This window comes from Asterias amurensis, chromosome 1, assembly GCF_032118995.1.
Source record: "Asterias amurensis chromosome 1, ASM3211899v1".
Lineage (NCBI taxonomy): Eukaryota > Metazoa > Echinodermata > Asteroidea > Forcipulatida > Asteriidae > Asterias > Asterias amurensis.
The window spans coordinates 35,334,862-35,354,809 of record NC_092648.1 but is presented as its reverse complement, the minus strand read 5'-3'; the positions used below and the strand labels follow the sequence as shown (position 1 = coordinate 35,354,809).

The 19,948-nt window shown below is 40.2% G+C and overlaps 1 protein-coding gene across 1 annotated transcript; it reads left to right on the top strand.

Moving 5' to 3' along the window:
* The first annotated feature begins 391 nt into the window (after positions 1-391).
* On the top strand, positions 392-6,270 carry LOC139944457 (uncharacterized). The gene is made up of 2 exons (XM_071941513.1): positions 392-477; positions 5,668-6,270. The coding sequence occupies exon 2, from the start codon at positions 5,701-5,703 to the stop codon at positions 6,268-6,270; it is 570 nt and encodes a 189-aa protein (XP_071797614.1). The 5' UTR covers positions 392-477; positions 5,668-5,700.
* The last annotated feature ends 13,678 nt before the right edge of the window (positions 6,271-19,948 follow it).

The following is a 19,948-nucleotide window of genomic DNA, read 5'->3' as shown; positions in this document are numbered from 1 at the left end:
CGGTCACGTGGGTTATCCAAACCAAAAAAGTGGTTCGGATAACCCACGTGACCTTCGTTTTTTGAAAAATGCGTTTAAACGGCAAAATTTGATGGTTTCTTTTAGCAACTATTCTTCTCCATTCCTGGAAGACCTTCGGAATCATGTTTAAGTGTATTTTGTAGCCTAATTAGCCCAACGAAGCCGGTTTGTCCCTTTTACGGAGCGTGTGATGCTTGCCAGCTGGCGGTGGGTGTGGTGAACGGTACCGCATGGTACAACTAGGTCATCATTGATTTTGAGCTACTAAAAATGTTTTGATGTAATTTAAGTTGTTAAAGAATGTGCCACAACCAGAGTGTGGCTATAAAAGCTGCTCATCAGTCAGTTTCCCGTGCATAACTCTTAGTCATACTGAAGCAACAAGTTCGTTTGCATGCAGTGCTTTAGACCGTTAAAAACAACAACGCATAACTGGTGCCGTGTGTATAACTTTGTGTAAGTATAGCCGCCATTTTTTCTTGTTATGAAATTTGATTTGTGCACGCTGTGGGAGGACACTATTGGTAATTACTCAAAATAATTATTAACATAAAACTTTACTTGGCAACGAGTAATGGAGAGCTGTTGATAGTATAAAACATTGTGAGAAACGGCTCCCTTTGAATGTAGAAAGAAGTAATTTACCACGAATTTGATTTCGAGACCTCAGATTTAGACTTTGAGGTCTCGAAATCAAGCATCTGAAAGCACAAAACTTCGTGTGACAAGGTTGTTTTTTTCTTTCATAGTTATCTCGTAACTTCGACGACCGATTGAGCTCCAATTTTCACAGTTTTTTTAATTTTATGCATATGTTGAGATACACCAACTGTGAAGTCTCTGACAATTACTAAGAGTCCAGTGTCTTTAAGACTATAATGTATTTGCCTCTCAATATCCACTTACGGTGCCACATCTAGGCCTATACCTCTTGTGAATAATTTATGTTATAACACACCTCTTGCTGGTTCTGCATTCGATCACGTGGGATGAACTAATAATATAGTCTAGTGCTCCCCCGCGCGTGTTTGCGGGTACTAGTTCCCGAGCGGGCACTAGTCTTTGAAAATAATGCCCGGCACAGCGCCCTCTCTTGACTTGAACCATGAACAGCAACTACAAAATGTCCTTTCTTCTCCAGATTTCTGTTCTTATTTCACATTTAAGACCGAGGTGTGTTATAAAACATATATATTGACTGGTATATTCGGTAACTATAGTGTACGTCTATCCCCTTGGGAAATCGGTCCCTCTTCTGGTCACTCAAAGTCCCTCGGGGGAATAGACGTATACTAGTTATCTCATTGCCAGTCAATATGTGTATAATAGATACCATGCACTGCAGTCATTCTGCATTGTTATATTCACCATATGTCTGCCATTAATTTAGATGCATTTTAGAGCGGTGCTCTCGCGAGATCACTGCTCTCGCGCGAACTGATGGCTCCCCGATTTTCTACTGTCCACAAGTCTACCATTTTAGATGTCAACTTGCACTCATCTTGAAAACCGTGACTCTTTACACTCACATAATGGGAATGAAGCTGTTGATGCACGTCTACTGCATCACAAGGGACTCTAGCCGCTCTAAGCAGAAAATATTTCTTGCCACATTTCCGCTTAGCAGCAACTGACCATGAGAGTAGTCACAAATGGTGCACCGAAGTTGGCTGGTTATCTTATTCTGTTAAGCATAGTGTTATTGTGCTAAGCTGGTTTTTGTTTAAAGGCACTGGACACTGCGGTAATTACTCAAAATAATTTTTAGCTTAACAAATTATCTGTTAACGATCAGAGGAGAGCTGTTGATGGTATAAAACATTGTGAGGATTAAGTTTCCACTAAAATATTTGAATTTGATTTCGAGACCAGCGGGTCTGGAAATCAAGCATCTGAAAGCACTTACTTATCTCGCAACTTCGACGATCAGTTGAGTTCAACTTTTCACAGGTTTGGTATTTTGGGAATATTATGTTGTGATACACCAAGTGAGAAGACTGGTCTTTGACAATTACCAATAGTGTCCGTTGTCTTTAAAGCAGCTTAAACGTTGGCTCAGACGAGAGGGTCGTAGGCCGACCGATGTTAGCGGACGCTCTCGAGATGAGATGGTAGCACTATGACCGAATTATGCCAGTCCATCATGTGTTTTATTCATAAACTTGGCTAATCTCAGTCCTAAACTCTCTTTGTAAATCACAGGCGGTCCTTTAAAAGCACTGGTCAAATTGCCACTTTTCGGCCGCCTAAGTAAAGTTTTACTTTCCGGTATCTGAAAGGAGAAAAGGAGATGGTCACTTTTCGGCTACCAGAGTAAAATCTACTTTTCAAGTAGCAGAAAAGTAGAGGAATAGAAAATTACATTCTCACAATACGTTTAATCTGCTTTTCTAACTATTCTGATAGCAGAAAAGCAAATTCCCCTTTTTCGTCAGCCAGCAAAGAAGATTTTCTGGTAAAAAAACCCCAGAAAAATAGAAAATGCATTTTCACAAAATGATCGATCTGATTTTCAGGTAGCAGAAAAGTAGAAAAATGCGTATAAAAAAAAAACATAAAATCTGCTTTTCGACTGTTCCGTCCAGAAAAGCAGATGGCTATAAATAGTATACCTTTTCATTGTTGATAAACAAACCGGCGCTGGTTGGTATGGCGGGCCGAATGTCTTTATAAATAGCCGATTTGTGTATGTGTGTGTATGTGTGGGTAGGTATCCACATTCAAACTGGGGACCTAATAACAAAAGGGACAATATGTCCACAGTTGCTATCACAAAGGAAATCATTGTGGTCCCCGGTTGCTATCACAAAGAGTTGAACAAAAGAGGGTCCCCGATTGCAGGTGTTTACACACTATTGTGTGTGCTGTGTGTAATAAAAGTCATAAACTTGCCTTGGCGTTCAGTGTGTTGCGTGACAAAAAAAGTAGATACGTACATCTTTATACGCACGCGATTCGGCGTATACATAAAGCTTTTTGGAGATGCACGGCGTTTTAAATTTTGCGCGTGTATTATGATAGCCAATCAAAGACACGGATCGGAGTTTCCCTCCCAGGGGTGAGAGACGTACGGAGAGCTAGCGGGTGATACGGCGCGCTGCCCATGGTAGCGAGGTTGGGGATGGGATCATGGAGAACGGAGGCAGGCTTTAGAGCACGTTGGGACGGGGAGAGGGAATAGTAGGGGGACGAGGAAACGGCAGCTTTTATTTGAAACTGTTGCTCTGGGACGGGATCATGGAGAACGGAGGCAGGCTTTAGAGCGCGTTGAGACGGGGAGAGGGAAGGGGAGGGGGACGGGGGAACGGCACCTTTTATTTAACTGTTGCTATAATAAATGGGACGGGATCATGGAGAACGGAGGCAGGCTTTAAAGCACGTGGGGCGGGGAGAGGGAAGGGGCAGGGGGACGGGGGAACTGCACCTTTTATTTGAAACTGTTGCTCTGGGACGGGATCATGGAGAACGGAGGCAGGCTTTTTAGAGCACTTCGGGCGGGGGGAGAGGGAAGGGGCAGGGGAACGGGGGAACGGCACCTTTTATTTACCTGTTGCTCTGGGACGGGGATCATGGAGAACGGAGGCAGGCTTTAGAGCACGTGTGGGGCGCACGAGGAGAGGGAAGGGGCAGGGGGACGGGGAACGGTACCAGTCACGCAGCTCGATTTTTTTAAAGACACATGCATCCGTCCCCAAACACTATAATCAGATCATCAACAGTAGACATTGTTATGCGTATCAGTAATTCAGGTTGAGTTAACTGCCAAGTTTACCTGTCTAGCGGGACCCGCAGTACAGGAATTTGTACACGGACAAAAAAAAAACATTGCAAAAACGCGTACAAGTGCGCGAACGGGGGATAATGAAAGAAGGCCGGGAACAAATTTCATTCGACTGACAAATAGTGCAAAACGGGGAAAACACTTGAAAAAAATAAATAGTGATCAGGACGGGAAAAAAATTCAGTGGCCGGCTTGGGAAATAATACGGGAAATGAAAACAGAAAAGGGACTATGATACGGGACAGGACAATAAACTGAACGTAGTACAGACAAAGACAGTTTAATTGGTATTGTGACGTCACTCTTTGCTTAGCAGTTAAGATTGATACAAAGTTAAGATCAATCTAAGTACTTTGTGAAATCGATACGGCGCGGAAACCTAGCGGAACCCGCGCATAGCGCGTGTTACCCGCTAGTGTTACTAAAACACCAAAACGTGTGAACAGATATTTTTAATCAAATTCAACACTTTCCAGAAAACGTTTAATAGATAACCTCACATGATTGATTGCTTTGTTTTGAACACATAATATAAGAGTGAACATTTTTTGTGAATTTAAGAGTGAATATTTTGGGTAACGCTGTTACAAACGTCGTATAGCTAGCTGTTCTTGCTTTGCATTTATGGCATTCCATAGTTTTCCAATCTGGGTTGGCAACATCTCGGGCTATGAGTGTTGCAATAGAAAAGTCTAAAAACGGTTGAGTGTTTCAGCTGATCTGAGCCCGATTTTATTTTCTGCTTAACGCAAAATATTGTGCGCTTACTGCACCCTATTCAGTGTACGCACTTCTATGTAAAGACACTGGACACCTTTGGTAGTTGTCAAAGACCAGTCTTCTCACTTAGTGTATGTCAACAGCATAAAATAACATCCCTGTGATAATTTGCATGTTTGAGCTCGATTGGTCGTCGAAGTTGCGAGATAATAATGGAAGAAAAAACACCATTGTCACACGAATTTGTGTGCTTTTAGATGCTTTGGTAGTAAACATAAAGTGCATCATATTGAGATTTTGTGGATTGAAAATACTTCAAAATGCGGGTATAGACCTATTATATAGACAGTTGACGAAATGTTCCGAATGCTATACGCTAAAAAGATTCTGAACTCTTTGATTGTAGGATTATCAGTAAGTAGGATTTGAAATTCTGCATGGTGGAAATACGATATAGAAAGGTTTGCAGTAACACCATGTAATGATAATCTCTAAATGAGTTGGGGTTCTGGAAAAAGAACCTGAGTCGGTTTCAACTCGACGTTTCGATTAGATGCTCGGCCGTCGATTTCACCAAACTTTTCCTAACAACTTAGGATTAATCTAAAGAGTTAGGACGGGTTCAGTTCCGTATCCTAAGACGTAGGACGCATTGAACCCATCCTAAGTTAGGACGGGTTACTCGTCCTAACTCGAGTTAGGATTAAAGGCAGTGGATACTATTGGTAACTACTCAAAACAATTATTAGCATAACACATTACTTTGTAACAAGTAATGGGGAGATGTTGATGGTATAAAACATTGTGAGAAACAGCTGCCTCTGAAGTGACGTAGTTTTCGAGAAAGAAGTAATTTTCCACGAATTCGATTTCCAGACCTCAGATATAGAATTTGAGGTCTCGAAATCAACCATCTAAACGCACACAACTTCGTGTGACAAGGGTGTTTTTTCTTTCATTATTATCTCGCAACTTCGATGACCAATTGAGCTCATTTTTTTTTACAGGGTTGTTATTTTATACATACGTTGAGATACAGCAAGTGAGAATACTGGTCGTTGGCAATTTACCAATTGCGCAAGTGTCTTTAATCCTAGCATTTCGCTCGGACCCTGATCGTCTTAATTGTCTTTTACTTTTAACAGATATCAAACTTCAGCAGAGTCTCCTCTAAAAGCATGATGATAGCGTGTAGACTTCTGATCGTAGCAGCCTTGTTGGTAGACACGGGCGTGCTCTCCTGCAGTCCTCCCTTCGGCGAGGTGGTGAAGAAGACCCTAGAGGAGCGAGCCCGCCAAGCGCAGTTGGTCGTCTACGGTACGGTACTCACAGACAAGATTGAACAACTCTACGGCCAGGAGAGCGTGTATACTCTCGAGCCAAAGTGTTGGCTAAAGCACAACTCAAATGTCAATTTCACCAGTTTCACAATTGTGGACGCATTATGGGATTGCACTGCTGTAACACTGCAAAAGGGGAATAAATACATTATCTTCCTGAAGGAGTATGGACGTGGGGAATTTCTTGTTGATGACGTGGATATGCAGCCTGGCGCCTTAAATGAACCGACCGACGAGGACTTCGGTGCCGTGTATCGTGGGATCAACGCCGGTATGGATGGGGCGCCAGACGGGATGTGTATGGAGGGCGTGGACATACCGTGTTTTGTGGGGGATGTCGATATGGAAGTGTGCAAACATGGTGTGATAAAGTCATTGTTAGAAAAATTGTCCTATAGGCCCGGGTAATTCTGTTAACTTGTTTAAAGACACTGGACACTATTGGTAATTGTCAAAGACTAGTCTTCTCACTTGGTGTGACTCAACAGTATACAATAACAAACCTGTGATAATTTGCATGTTTGAGCTCGATTGGTCGTCGAAGTTGCGAGATAATAATGAAAGAAAAAAACACACTTGTCACACGAAGTTGTGTGCTTTCAGATGCTTGATTTCGAGACCTCAAATTCTAATTTTGAGGTATCGAAATCAAGTTCGTTGAAAATTACTTCTTTCTCGAAAACTACGTTAATTCAGAGGGAGCCGTTTCTCACAATGTTTTGTACTCTCAACCTCTCCCTGGACCCCATTACTCGTTACCAAGTAAGTTTTTAGGCTGATGATTATTTTGAGTAATTACCAATGGTGTGCACTGCCTTTAACTCCTTGGCATGTTTATTTCTACTTTTGTTTTGCTTATTTCTTTATATCTGTATCTTTGTACTTCGGTACTGTTGCCCTGGTTTATTATAGCTTTCAAGGACACTAGCACCATATATAGCGCTTATAGAAACGTAGTATTAAGCGTGGTATCAATGTATTAAATACACTGGACACTTTTGGTAATTGTCAAACTTGGTGTATCTCATTATATGCATTAAATAACAAACCTGTGGAAATTTTAGCTCAATCGATCATCGAAGTTGCGAGATATTAATATAAAAAAAAAACACCCTTGTCACACGAAGTTGTGTGCTTTCAGATGCTTGATTTCGAGACCTCAAATTCTAAACCTGAGGTCTCGAAATCAAATTTGTGGAAAATTACTTCTTTCTCAAAAACTACTCCACTTCAGAGCGAGCCGTTTCTCACAATGTTTTATACCATCAACCTCTCCCCATTACTCGTCACCAAGAAAGGTTTTATGATAATAATTATTTTGAGTAATTACCAATAGTGTCCACTGCTTTTAAGCGCGGTACTATTATTTTGTTGTTATATTAATGTTAATTATTTGCCACGATGCTTTCGAAACTTGATGTACGGTATATTTGGGCTTGAACTTTACTCTGGGATCACAGTCCCGATGGAGGGCAGTGATTACGTTGGACCATAAGCTCACGACCGGAACTGGTTTTGTATAATTTCAGTGTTAGAAATTATTTTCTAGCCTTGCAACTAGGGAGAGATACCTTATACTGTCACACTTTGGCACATAATACCCAAAATTTAGTTAAAAACCTGGGCCCAATTTCATAGAGCTGTTGATGCCTGCTCTGGCAATGAGCAGGGGTGGATTTCACAAAGAGTTAAAGACATTGGGTACTATTGTCGGTAATTGTCAAAGACCATCTTCTCACTTGGTCTATCTCAACACATGCATAAAACAAACCTGTGAACATCTGAGCTCTATTGGTCGTCGAAATTGCGAGATATTAATGAAAGAAAAAACACCCCTGCCACACGAAGATTTAAATTCTGAGGTCTCGAAATCATAATTTGTAGAAATTACTTCTTTCTCGAAAACTACACTACTTCAGAGGAATCCGTTTCTCACAGTGTTTTATACTATCAATACAGCTCCCCATTACTTGTTACCAAGTAAGGTTTTATGCTTATAATTATTTTGAGTCATTACCAATAGTAGTAAGTGCAGAATTCCGCGGTAAGCAAAGTCATGAAATTGAGACATCGAATTACCAAAAGTGTCCACTGCTTTTAAGACTATATAGTCTTATCTCGAGTTACTCATCCTAACTTGGGACTTTAGCCTCATGTGTTTAATATATTTTAGGAATAGTCCTAAGTTGGACTAGTTCTAACTCTTTGTGAAATACGTGCGCCATGGTGTTTTGGCTGCATGGTATAACACTGGTAAGCATAATATTGTTGTGCTTAGCTCTTTTTCTTTTGTGGTTAAGCAGCTCTATCAAACTGGGCCCTGCTATCAATAACGCTCCTATTATGGCTGACAGGGACAAAAACAAAAACTTATTTACTAACTATTAATTATTTATCAAATTCAGTTTCAAACTTTAGGGTATAAAACTAGTATATTTTGGCCTTGACAAATTACTTCTAACTGAACATTATTATCAAAATGTATAGGTTTCTTAATCCTAGTGTTTCGTGAAATCGGCTACAGTGCCTCTATGCACAATGCTGCTCTTTACTTGTTGTCATAAAAATTGCCACTGTCGTAGTGCTTTTAACTGGGCATTTATTTTCTTCTAAATCGATTCAAAAAAGGGAATCCTTAAAAAAAAACATTCTTTTAAGATAGCAATGTTGATGTACAGAAGAAAAAATGCAAGCCATTTTGAAATATGGCGGACACCATTGAGCTATTTTTGGAAAATACATTAATTTTCTTAAATAATAATTACCCGCACGGAAACGGTGTACGTGGTGTTCGCCATCTCAGAAAAGGCTTACGGGAATGGTACATGACACTACTTTGTTGTAGTCGATTTTGTTGACATTATTTACGACCTTTTTCGAAACCACGGCATCGGCTTTGGATTCGGCTTCAGGCTCCGTCCTCGTCTGAAACCCTGGGCGCGGCTACGCAAAGCACGCGCAATGTTGTCAAAACAATCGAGGAGCCAAGCTAGCCTGTGAGGCCGAATCCAAAGCCTAATCCAGTCATTTCGAAAAGGGCCTATAATAAGTGTCAATGCACCTGAGACAATGCATCTTAATAAGCGATCGTAGAATTGGCATATCAATTAAAATATCAATTTATTTCCATTATTATGTGATGCGTCTTACAGTCATTATGTTGTAGTCTGACGATTTTTAAGTGGGTGACTCATGTTGATTCCATTGTTAGGAAGGCCCAGAACGCTTGTTCTTTCTTAGAAGAAGTTTAAAGTAAATCTGTGCACATTGTGTCTTGTGTTACAAAAAGTACCCAAATCCTTTAAAGACTCTGGACACTATTGGTAATTGTCAAAGACCAGTCTCCTCACTTGCTGTATCTCAACATATGCATAAAATAACAAACCTGAGAAAATTGGAGCTCAATCGGTCATCGAAGTTGCGAGAAAATAATGAGAAAAAAATACCCTAGTCACACGAAGTTGTGTGCTTTCACTATTAAAAGCGTAACCCGCGCCATCTTGGATTGAAAATTAGAAGGTCCAGTGGCATGGCATCCTTGTGGAAATCAACACGGTTAAGTGTGTGGAATTCAATACGTCTGTGTGGTTTCAGACGTCGGGTTGCAAGTCTACAAAACCCTGACCCAAACTCCCACTTACAAGTCATCTGATTGGAGAAAGTTTGGGCAGCGACCGTGTGTCAACCACTGGTCGATGTTGTTACCAGACTTCCAAGAAATCTTTCTGACAGGCGACTCATTGGACAGTGTTTCGCAGATGGTTCTCCGGATTGGTTCACTCTTTGCCCCTTGCCTGCCCACCCGCCATTCGATCCGCCCTTTTTGGTCGGGTTACTTTCATGTTGTACTAAGCATGGTTTTCCGGATTGGTTCATTCATTGCTGCGCAGGGTCGAAAGGGTCGAAGAGGCTGGGTGCCAGGACAAAACCAAAACAAATCTCACGAATTTGCATTGAATGATTGAAGTAACTCACAGATTGATGTTTCGCAGACGACCATGTGTCAACCACTGGTCGATGTTGTTATCAGACTACCTAGAAATCCTTCTGACAGGTGACTCATTTGTTGAAAAGATTAAATGGAGAATATTTATTTTAAAAAACATTCACTTCCAAACGGCATGAGAATTATCATGATGGACAAGGATGGGATGAAACGGAAACTTTATAATTTGCAAATATTGGGTAGGGCCGGCTATAGGTTGGAAGGTGTTTCAGGGAACTTTACAATTAATAACATTTTGGGGTTGGGGGGGCCTTACACAAAGGGCCTATAACCGCTCCTTACATTCTGGTCAGTGTATTGTGCGCGGTGTGGTGTTTGGTTTTGAGACAGGCCACATGTTGCTTGGTGAAGGAGGTCGCCGTGGGACCACTTTAGGTTGAAAGTGGGTGGCGACCAAGGACTTACAAAAATTTCCGTACAGAAATTGCACTATGGATGCAAAACGTATCTTGCTGTTTTTAAACTATGGACGTTATCTTTTGCCAGTAAACTCAAATGAGTACTTGAATACCGTTTTATAATACGGTCTGTTCATGGAGGTATAGTGTTGCAGTTTCAGAGTTTACCCAAACACGGAAGTTTGTGAAACTTATACACGTACGACAAAGGCTGTTTTGAAGCTGTAAAAAAGAACTTTGCATTTGGTCAAACTTGTTAAGCAAAGTTTCTTTTTGAATAAGTCCATTCACAAAATTGGTTAGAGCAGTGTGTCGGTCAGGTCTCAGAATGTACATTTTGCCAAATCCATTTTGTAGCCTAAGTTAGCACTCGGCCCGTTATTAACAAAAGAGACCACATGCGGCTGAATGGGGTACATTTTTAGGAGTTTGTCTATTGACCCTAACTGGACGTAACAAACCCTAAAAAAAACTTGACACGCTTTCTGAAAGTGAAATAAAGTTAGAGAAAGTTAAGGAGTGTGGGTGAATTAATCGTTTTTATTTAGTTTGTAGGATATAGGGTTCCAGAGATATGGAATGTATGGAGGTTTGTTCCTATAGAAGCGTGAACATGAACGCGGTCAGAAAATGTGTCGTTGTTCGTTAAAATTTCGCGAGACGCAATAAGCCCAAAGTGACAATAAACAAAACAATTTTTTTACGTTCACGTTAAGTGATCCCGTAACGTGCAGCCTATTGACCAGAAAGTTTACAAGACCCATTCAGATGAGAATAAACTAAAAAAGAGGCCTACGCTCTATCCGCCCCCCCGAAAAAAACCCAAGACAGTAGATAAATTAGATTTGTGGCACACAGCATGTTCCGAAAACTCGCTTTACTTTTAGTGCTGTAGCAACGCTATGTATCGTGGGGCGTGAACATGTCATTTTTGACGATGTTTTTAAAAAGGACATGCAAGCATTATGAATGTATATTGAGTGTGTGGGGAAAGTTTTGGTAGTGTAGTACAAAAGAAACTTTAGTTATTGACGGCTAACGGTCAGTTCCACCTATCAACGCTGATTTGAAAAACGTGTAGCGTTAAAGAGGCCCAAAATATTAGACACCTATAGGGGCTCACGGGGGAGCCGTACAGTTTCTCAGAGATGCCAAGTCCAGAGGGCAGCTATGTGAGATTTTTCAAAACTCAACCATACACAAGTCAAAGGACACTTCACAACCATACACAAGTCAATGGGAATTGACACAACCATAAACAAGTCAATGGGACACTTCACAACCATACACAAGTCAATGGGAAACTACACAACCATACACAAGTCAATGGGAAACTACACAACCATACACAAGTCAATGGGAAACTACACAACCATGCACAAGTCAATGGGACACTTAATACAACCATACAAATGTCAATGGGAAACTACACAACCATACACAAGTCAATGGACACTTTACAACCATACACAAGTCAATGGGAATTGACAAAACCATACACAAGTCAATGGGAAACTACACAACCATACACAAGTCAATGGGAAACTACACAACCATACACAAGTCAATGGGAAACTACACAACCATACACAAGTCAATGGGAATTGACACAACCATACACAAGTCAATGAGAAACTACACAACCATACACAAGTCAATGGAACACTTCACAACCATACACAAGTCAATGGGAAACTACACAACCATACACAAGTCAATGGGAAACTACACAACCATACACAAGTCAATGGAAAACTACACAACCAAACACAAGTCAATGGGAAACTACACAACCATACACAAGTCAATGGGAATTGACACAACCATACACAAGTCAATGAGAAACTACACAACCATACACAAGTCAATGGAACACTTCACAACCATACACAAGTCAATGGGAAACTACACAACCATACACAAGTCAATGGGAAACTACACAACCATACACAAGTCAATGGGAAACTACACAACCAAACACAAGTCAATGGGAAACTACACAACCATACACAAGTCAATAGGACACTTAATACAACCATACACATGTCAATGGGAAACTACACAACCATACACAAGTCAATGGGAAACTACACAACCATACACAAGTCAATAGGACACTTAATACAACCATACACATGTCAATGGGAAACTACACAACCATACACAAGTCAATGGACACTTTACAACCATACACAAGTCAATGGGAATTGACAAAACCATACACAAGTCAATGGGAAACTACACAACCATACACAAGTCAATGGGAAACTACACAACCATACACAAGTCAATGGGAAACTACACAACCATACACAAGTCAATGGGAATTGACACAACCATACACAAGTCAATGAGAAACTACACAACCATACACAAGTCAATGGAACACTTCACAACCATACACAAGTCAATGGGAAACTACACAACCATACACAAGTCAATGGGAAACTACAAAACCATACACAAGTCAATGGAAAACTACACAACCAAACACAAGTCAATGGGAAACTACACAACCATACACAAGTCAATGGGAATTGACACAACCATACACAAGTCAATGAGAAACTACACAACTATACACAAGTCAATGGAACACTTCACAACCATACACAAGTCAATGGGAATTGACACAACCATACACAAGTCAATGGGAAACTACACAACCATACACAAGTCAATGGGAAACTACACAACCAAACACAAGTCAATGGGAAACTACACAACCATACACAAGTCAATAGGACACTTAATACAACCATACACATGTCAATGGGAAACTACACAACCATACACAAGTCAATGGACACTTCACAACCATACAAAGTCAATGGGAATTTACACAACCATACACAAGTCAATAGGACAATTAATACAACCATACACATGTCAATGGGAAACTACCCAACCATACACAATCAATGGACACTTCACAACCATACACAAGTCAATGGGAATTTACACAACTATACACAAGTCAATGGGAAACTACACAACCATACACAAGTCAATGGGAATAGACACAACCATACACAAGTCAATGGGAAACTACACAACCATACACAAGTCAAAGGGAATTACACAACCATACACAAGTCAATGGGAAACTACACAACCATACACAAGTCAATGGGAAACTACACAACCATACACAAGTCAACGGGAGACAACACAACCATACACAAGTCAATGGGAAACTACACAACCATACACAAGTCAATGGGAATTGACACAACCATACACAAGTCAATGAGAAACTACACAACCATACACAAGTCAATGGTAATTGACACAACCATACGCAAGTCAATGGGACACTTCACAACCATACACAAGTCAATTGGAAACTACAAAACCATACACAAGTCAATGGGAAACTAAACAACCATACACAAGTCAATGGGAAACTACACAACCATACACAAATCAATGGGAAACTACACAACCATGCACAAGTCAATAGGACACTTAGTACAACCATACACATGTCAATTGGAAACTACACAACCATACACAAGTCAATGGACACTTCACAACCATACACAAGTCAATGGGAATTGACACAACCATACACAAGTCAATGGGAATTGACACAACCATACACAAGTCAATGGGACACTTCACAACCATACACAAGTCAATGGGAATTGACACAACCATACACAAGTCAATGAGAAACTACACAACCATACACAAGTCAATGGGACACTTCACAACCATACACAAGTCAATGGAAAACTACACAACCATACACAAGTCAATGAGAAACTACACAACTATACACAAGTCAATGGAACACTTCACAACCATACACAAGTCAATGGGAATTGACACAACCATACACAAGTCAATGGGAAACTACACAACCATACACAAGTCAATGGGAAACTACACAACCAAACACAAGTCAATGGGAAACTACACAACCATACACAAGTCAATAGGACACTTAATACAACCATACACATGTCAATGGGAAACTACACAACCATACACAAGTCAATGGACACTTCACAACCATACAAAGTCAATGGGAATTTACACAACCATACACAAGTCAATAGGACAATTAATACAACCATACACATGTCAATGGGAAACTACCCAACCATACACAATCAATGGACACTTCACAACCATACACAAGTCAATGGGAATTTACACAACTATACACAAGTCAATGGGAAACTACACAACCATACACAAGTCAATGGGAATAGACACAACCATACACAAGTCAATGGGAAACTACACAACCATACACAAGTCAAAGGGAATTACACAACCATACACAAGTCAATGGGAAACTACACAACCATACACAAGTCAATGGGAAACTACACAACCATACACAAGTCAACGGGAGACAACACAACCATACACAAGTCAATGGGAAACTACACAACCATAAACAAGTCAATGGGAATTGACACAACCATACACAAGTCAATGAGAAACTACACAACCATACACAAGTCAATGGGACACTTCACAACCATACACAAGTCAATGGGAAACTACACAACCATACACAAGTCAACGGGAAACTACACAACCATACACAAGTCATTGGGAAACTACACAACCATACACAAGTCAATGGGAAACTACACAACTATACACAACTCAATGGGAAACTACACAACCATACACAAGTCAATGGGAATTGGCACAACCATACAAAAGTCAATGGCAAACTACACAACAATACACTAGTCAATGGGACACTTCACAACCATACACAAGTCAATGGGAAACTACACAACCATACACAAGTCAATGGGAAACTAAACAACCATGCACAAGTCAATAGGAAACTACACAACCATACACAAGTCAATGGGAAACTACACAACCATACACAAGTCAATAGGACACTTCACAGCCATACACAAGTCAATGGGAATTTACACAACCATACACAAGTCAATGGTAATTGACACAACCATACGCAAGTCAATGGGACACTTCACAACCATACACAAGTCAATTGGAAACTACAAAACCATACACAAGTCAATGGGAAACTAAACAACCATACACAAGTCAATGGGAAACTACACAACCATACACAAATCAATGGGAAACTACACAACCATGCACAAGTCAATAGGACACTTAGTACAACCATACACATGTCAATTGGAAACTACACAACCATACACAAGTCAATGGACACTTCACAACCATACACAAGTCAATGGGAATTGACACAACCATACACAAGTCAATGGGAATTGACACAACCATACACAAGTCAATGGGACACTTCACAACCATACACAAGTCAATGGGAAACTACACAACCATACACAAGTCAATAGAAATTGACACAACCATACACAAGTCAATGAGAAACTACACAACCATACACAAGTCAATGGGACACTACACTACCATACACAAGTCAATGGGAAACTACACAACCATACCCAAGTCAATGGGAATTGACACATACACAAGTCAATGGGAAACTACGCAACCATACACAAGTCAATGGGAAACTACACAACCATACACAAGTCAATGGGAAACTACACAACCATACACAAGTCAATGGGACACTTCACAACCATACACAAGTCAATGGGAAACTACACAACCATACACAAGTCAATGGGAAACTACACAACCATACACAAGTCATTGGGAAACTACACAACCATACACAAGTCAATGGGAAACTACACAACCATACACAACTCAATGGGAAACTACACAACCATACACAAGTCAATGGGAATTAACACAACCATACACAAGTCAATGGCAAACTACACAACAATACACTAGTCAATGGGACACTTCACAACCATACACAAGTCAATGGGAAACTACACAACCATACACAAGTCAATGGAAAACTAAACAACCATACACAAGTCAATGGGAAACTACACAACCATACACAAGTCAATGGGAAACTACACAACCATACACAAGTCAATAGGACACTTCACAGCCATACACAAGTCAATGGGAATTGACACAACCATACACAAGACAATGGCAAACTACACAACCATACACAAGTCAATGGGAAACTACACAACCATACACAACTCAATGGGAAACTACACAACCATACACAAGTCAATGGGAATTGACACAACCATACACAAGTCAATGGCAAACTACACAACAATACACTAGTCAATGGGACACTTCACAACCATACACAAGTCAATGGGAAACTACACAACCATACACAAGTCATTGGGAAACTAAACAACCATACACAAGTCAATGGGAAACTACACAACCATACACAAGTCAATGGGAAACTACACAACCATACACAAGTCAATAGGACACTTCACAGCCATACACAAGTCAATGGGAATTTACACAACCATACACAAGTCAATGGTAATTGACACAACCATACGCAAGTCAATGGGACACTTCACAACCATACACAAGTCAATTGGAAACTACAAAACCATACACAAGTCAATGGGAAACTAAACAACCATACACAAGTCAATGGGAAACTACACAACCATACACAAATCAATGGGAAACTACACAACCATGCACAAGTCAATAGGACACTTAGTACAACCATACACATGTCAATTGGAAACTACACAACCATACACAAGTCAATGGACACTTCACAACCATACACAAGTCAATGGGAATTGACACAACCATACACAAGTCAATGGGACACTTCACAACCATACACAAGTCAATGGGAAACTACACAACCATACACAAGTCAATGGAAATTGACACAACCATACACAAGTCAATGAGAAACTACACAACCATACACAAGTCAATGGGAAACTACACAACCAAACACAAGTCAATGGGAAACTACACAACCATACACAAGTCAATAGGACACTTAATACAACCATACACATGTCAATGGGAAACTACACAACCATACACAAGTCAATGGGAAACTACACAACCATACACAAGTCAATAGGACACTTAATACAACCATACACATGTCAATGGGAAACTACACAACCATACACAAGTCAATGGACACTTTACAACCATACACAAGTCAATGGGAATTGACAAAACCATACACAAGTCAATGGGAAACTACACAACCATACACAAGTCAATGGGAAACTACACAACCATACACAAGTCAAAGGGAAACTACACAACCATACACAAGTCAATGGGAATTGACACAACCATACACAAGTCAATGAGAAACTACACAACCATACACAAGTCAATGGAACACTTCACAACCATACACAAGTCAATGGGAAACTACACAACCATACACAAGTCAATGGGAAACTACAAAACCATACACAAGTCAATGGAAAACTACACAACCAAACACAAGTCAATGGGAAACTACACAACCATACACAAGTCAATGGGAATTGACACAACCATACACAAGTCAATGAGAAACTACACAACTATACACAAGTCAATGGAACACTTCACAACCATACACAAGTCAATGGGAATTGACACAACCATACACAAGTCAATGGGAAACTACACAACCATACACAAGTCAATGGGAAACTACACAACCAAACACAAGTCAATGGGAAACTACACAACCATACACAAGTCAATAGGACACTTAATACAACCATACACATGTCAATGGGAAACTACACAACCATACACAAGTCAATGGACACTTCACAACCATACAAAGTCAATGGGAACTTACACAACCATACACAAGTCAATAGGACAATTAATACAACCATACACATGTCATGGGGAAACTACCCAACCATACACAATCAATGGACACTTCACAACCATACACAAGTCAATGGGAATTTACACAACTATACACAAGTCAATGGGAAACTACACAACCATACACAAGTCAATGGGAATAGACACAACCATACACAAGTCAATGGGAAACTACACAACCATACACAAGTCAAAGGGAATTACACAACCATACACAAGTCAATGGGAAACTACACAACCATACACAAGTCAATGGGAAACTACACAACCATACACAAGTCAACGGGAGACAACACAACAATACACAAGTCAATGGGAAACTACACAACCATACACAAGTCAATGGGAATTGACACAACCATACACAAGTCAATGAGAAACTACACAACCATACACAAGTCAATGGGACACTTCACAACCATACACAAGTCAATGGGAAACTACACAACCATACACAAGTCAACGGGAAACTACACAACCATACACAAGTCATTGGGAAACTACACAACCATACACAAGTCAATGGGAAACTACACAACCATACACAACTCAATGGGAAACTACACAACCATACACAAGTCAATGGGAATTGGCACAACCATACAAAAGTCAATGGCAAACTACACAACAATACACTAGTCAATGGGACACTTCACAACCATACACAAGTCAATGGGAAACTACACAACCATACACAAGTCAATGGGAAACTAAACAACCATGCACAAGTCAATAGGAAACTACACAACCATACACAAGTCAATGGGAAACTACACAACCATACACAAGTCAATAGGACACTTCACAGCCATACACAAGTCAATGGGAATTTACACAACCATACACAATGCAATGGTAATTGACACAACCATACGCAAGTCAATGGGACACTTCACAACCATACACAAGTCAATTGGAAACTACAAAACTATACACAAGTCAATGGGAAACTAAACAACCATACACAAGTCAATGGGAAACTACACAACCATACACAAATCAAAGGGAAACTACACAACCATGCACAAGTCAATAGGACACTTAGTACAACCATACACATGTCAATTGGAAACTACACAACCATACACAAGTCAATGGACACTTCACAACCATACACAAGTCAATGGGAATTGACACAACCATACACAAGTCAATGGGAATTGACACAACCATACACAAGTCAATGGGACACTTCACAACCATACACAAGTCAATGGGAAACTACACAACCATACACAAGTCAATAGAAATTGACACAACCATACACAAGTCAATGAGAAACTACACAACCATACACAAGTCAATGGGACACTACACTACCATACACAAGTCAATGGGAAACTACACAACCATACCCAAGTCAATGGGAATTGACACATACACAAGTCAATGGGAAACTACGCAACCATACACAAGTCAATGGGAAACTACACAACCATACACAAGTCAATGGGAAACTACACAACCATACACAAGTCAATGGGACACTTCACAACCATACACAAGTCAATGGGAAACTACACAACCATACACAAGTCAATGGGAAACTACACAACCATACACAAGTCATTGGGAAACTACACAACCATACACAAGTCAATGGGAAACTACACAACCATACACAACTCAATGGGAAACTACACAACCATACACAAGTCAATGGGAATTGACACAACCATACACAAGTCAATGGCAAACTACACAACAATACACTAGTCAATGGGACACTTCACAACCATACACAAGTCAATGGGAAACTACACAACCATACACAAGTCAATGGAAAACTAAACAACCATACACAAGTCAATGGGAAACTACACAACCATACACAAGTCAATGGGAAACTACACAACCATACACAAGTCAATAGGACACTTCACAGCCATACACAAGTCAATGGGAATTGACACAACCATACACAAGACAATGGCAAACTACACAACCATACACAAGTCAATGGGAAACTACACAA